Genomic DNA, 2,907 nt, shown 5'->3' on the forward strand with positions numbered 1-2,907 from the left:
CTCCCACATAAAACACGGACTGGAACTGTCTCACCTCCCCCTCCCCTCCAATTCCATAACCCCCCCCCAGACAAACTTCTGTAATTAAGCTGCTGCTAAGGAATTGCACTTTATTCAAACAGTATTCTTGGTACAATATTTAATAACTGTATATATATATTTTACTCTCCTCATGCAAATTTTGCACATATACACTTACTACTAATTTGCACTATTCAAACTTGTTATTCACATTTTGGTTACAATTTCTGCCATTTGTGTCTTTTGTTCTTTTTGTTACTATAATTCTTAAACACTTTTTCTTGTGTGGCCTGGGAGCCCAGAGAGAACAGAAATTTCAGTTCTCAATATGTCTGTGATATATTGTAGAAATGACAATAAAGCTGACTTTGACTTTGACTTTACCTGTTGTACATATCTCTTTATTTCTTCAAATTGAATTTGTTTAGAGTTTAATTCTGACAGGACTGACGAGTTAAAGACTAGTCCCAACATAGCAAAAAACCAAAGTGATTGCTGCCGTCAAAAAACAGTTTCAGTCTTAAAAGTTTCTTAGCAGATCAAAAAAATATTAGTTTATCAACTTTTACATTACTATCAACTTCACATTACACGATTACTGGCTATTGTTTTTGAAAAACTACAGGCTCTATGTCTATTTCAAATTGAGAATAGAATATAACATCTTATTTCTAACATACAAAGCTCTCAACAACCAAGCTCCATCTTATATTGAAGATCTTAATGTTCCATATTTTCCTAACAGAGCACTTCACCTTCAGACTGCAGGTTTACTTGTGGTTCCTAGAGTTTCTAAAAGTAGAACTGGAGGCAGAGCTGTCAGTTCTCAGGCTCCTCTCTTGTGGAACCAACCTACAGTTTCTGTCTGTGAGACTGACACCATGTCTACTTTAAAGACTAGGCTTAAGACATTCATTTTTGATAAATCCTACAGTTGGGTTAGCTTGGGTTTCCTGAGGTATCCCTTAGTTACGCTGCTATAGGCTTAAACTGCTGGAGGACAAAGTGACCACATTTCCTCACTCTGCTGCTGTCTTCACTTGCTCTACTTTCCATATTTATGTCATTAACCTGTGTTTTTTGTTGTTGTTGTTTGTATGTTTGTTTGATTTTCTTCCCAGTCATTCTGTGTTTGTCTGTGTCTCTTTCCTGTCATCTCTAATCCCAGCCGGTCGAGGCAAACAGCTGCTGATCCTGAGCCTTTTTCCTGTTGTGAACTATATAAATAAATTGAATTGAACTAAATTATTGTGGCAAAAATAATATGATGTTCCTGCCAGAAGTGCCTCCAGGCTGCAACAGAAGTGCCACAGCCAGCTGCTGCTGCTGCTACTTGCACTACCAAAATTAAAACTGCTAAAGAATTCCGTGTAAATATGTAATCTAAAATCAGCAGCAATGTAAAGGTTTCTAAAACAGAATTCCCATGAACATTCATCACGTTTGAGACTGGTGCCGTTCTGAGACAGCAGCATTCCACTTTGGTCTTACATGCTGAAAGATACTGAGCAGCACCTGAACTATTCTTTTGTTTATTCCAGTTTTCTTATAATGTGACTGATAAGAACATGCAACTCTAACATTATGAACATCCCTGGTGCACCAAACAGTCACCGCAGTGGTTTTATTGCCGCATGCATTTCAACTCTCCGTGCATGTTTTACACCCGTGGTCCACATGTAGAGCAGACATGCAAAGTGCCACCACTGTACCTCTTTCTGACTCACAGCAGCTGGCTGAGAAGGAAGAAGTCCTGATGGAGGGCTTAGGAGACCAGGGCTAGTACCAGCTGCAGGCATAGAGGGGCTAGGGTCTGGGGTGAACCTTGAAGGAGGTGGGAGGGAGGGTTTTGGGGCACCTGGACTCGTGGGGGATTTGGTGGGTGCAGTTTTGACACCAGGACATGAAGTTAAGGGTGTGGCCTTGGGTGCTGGAATAAAGCCCACAACTGATGGGAGAGACAGAGGTCGGGAATGAGTGAATCTGGATGAAGCTTTGGGGACATTCACAGAAGCTGATGTGACTTCTTTTAAAACTGGATCAGAGTTTGTGGGGTCCTGATTTATGTCCTGGGATGGCTGAGTGTGTTTGATCTCTTTCTGCTCCTTTTTTTTCTCCTCCAGCTCAACTTTCTTATTGTCTTCATCTTTCTTCTCTGTCTCCACCTTTTCTGCTCTTTCATCTTTGTGTATTCGTGGACGAGGCTCCCTGGTCCTGCCTCTGACCATCAGGTTTGTGAGTCCTCGCGTGAAGTCATCTTTGTTGTCTGTTTTGATGATGTCATGCTTAAAAGAGAATCCTGTCATGGTTTGGGCCTTTAATGGCGGTGCTCCCTCTGTAGCTTTGGGTAATGTTTGTGTCGGCACAGTGACCTCTTCCTCTTCTGTGGGTAAAACCTTCCTGACAACACGACGAACCACCTTTACCACTTTCTTCCGGGTTAGACCTGGGTCATCTGCAGAATCCATTGAACTGGTGTGGGTACTTGAAGGATTACTGTCACCATTGGTCAAACCATTGACTATACTTTTGCAGACAGTCCCATTTTGTCCTTGCTCGTTCTTAAAACCTGGTTCTGGACTCAGAGGAGATTGTGACGTCTTGTGGCTCTTAAACTGAGCTGCCGTCTTCAGTGGTGGTTCGGGGCTTTTGAAGCGTTCTGGGACTTTAACAGGGGTCCTAACTTTTTGTGGGGAGGGACTTCTGACCCGACCAGCTGATTCGGCAGAGGACACTGATGCAGGACTTTTTGCCCTGAATAAACCTCTGCCAGGATCTAGAGCTGGCACTGACTTGGCTCTGCTTCCCAGCCCATCACTGTCTGACTAATCAGAAGAAAAGATACAAACAGGAGGTATGATGATGAGAATCGGGGGGGGGGGGGGG

General features: G+C 42.8%; 1 protein-coding gene across 16 annotated transcripts in view; it reads right to left on the reverse strand.

The window, feature by feature from the left end:
• Window positions 1-2,907, reverse strand: part of myo18ab (myosin XVIIIAb) — a 125,806-nt gene that overhangs the window by 91,296 nt on the left and 31,603 nt on the right. For 13 of the 16 annotated variants that reach the window (XM_037974021.1, XM_017432182.3, XM_037974017.1 and 10 more), the window contains one exon: window positions 1,734-2,846. The exons of 2 other annotated variants lie outside the window; for them this stretch is intronic. In XM_037974021.1, the coding sequence (XP_037829949.1) occupies window positions 1,734-2,846 (1,113 nt within the window). The remainder of the gene's footprint in view (window positions 1-1,733; window positions 2,847-2,907) is intronic. One more of the 16 variants, XM_037974004.1, reaches the window with a different exon arrangement.

The sequence above is a fragment of the Kryptolebias marmoratus genome, linkage group LG2 (assembly GCF_001649575.2).
Source record: "Kryptolebias marmoratus isolate JLee-2015 linkage group LG2, ASM164957v2, whole genome shotgun sequence".
NCBI classification, from domain to species: domain Eukaryota; kingdom Metazoa; phylum Chordata; class Actinopteri; order Cyprinodontiformes; family Rivulidae; genus Kryptolebias; species Kryptolebias marmoratus.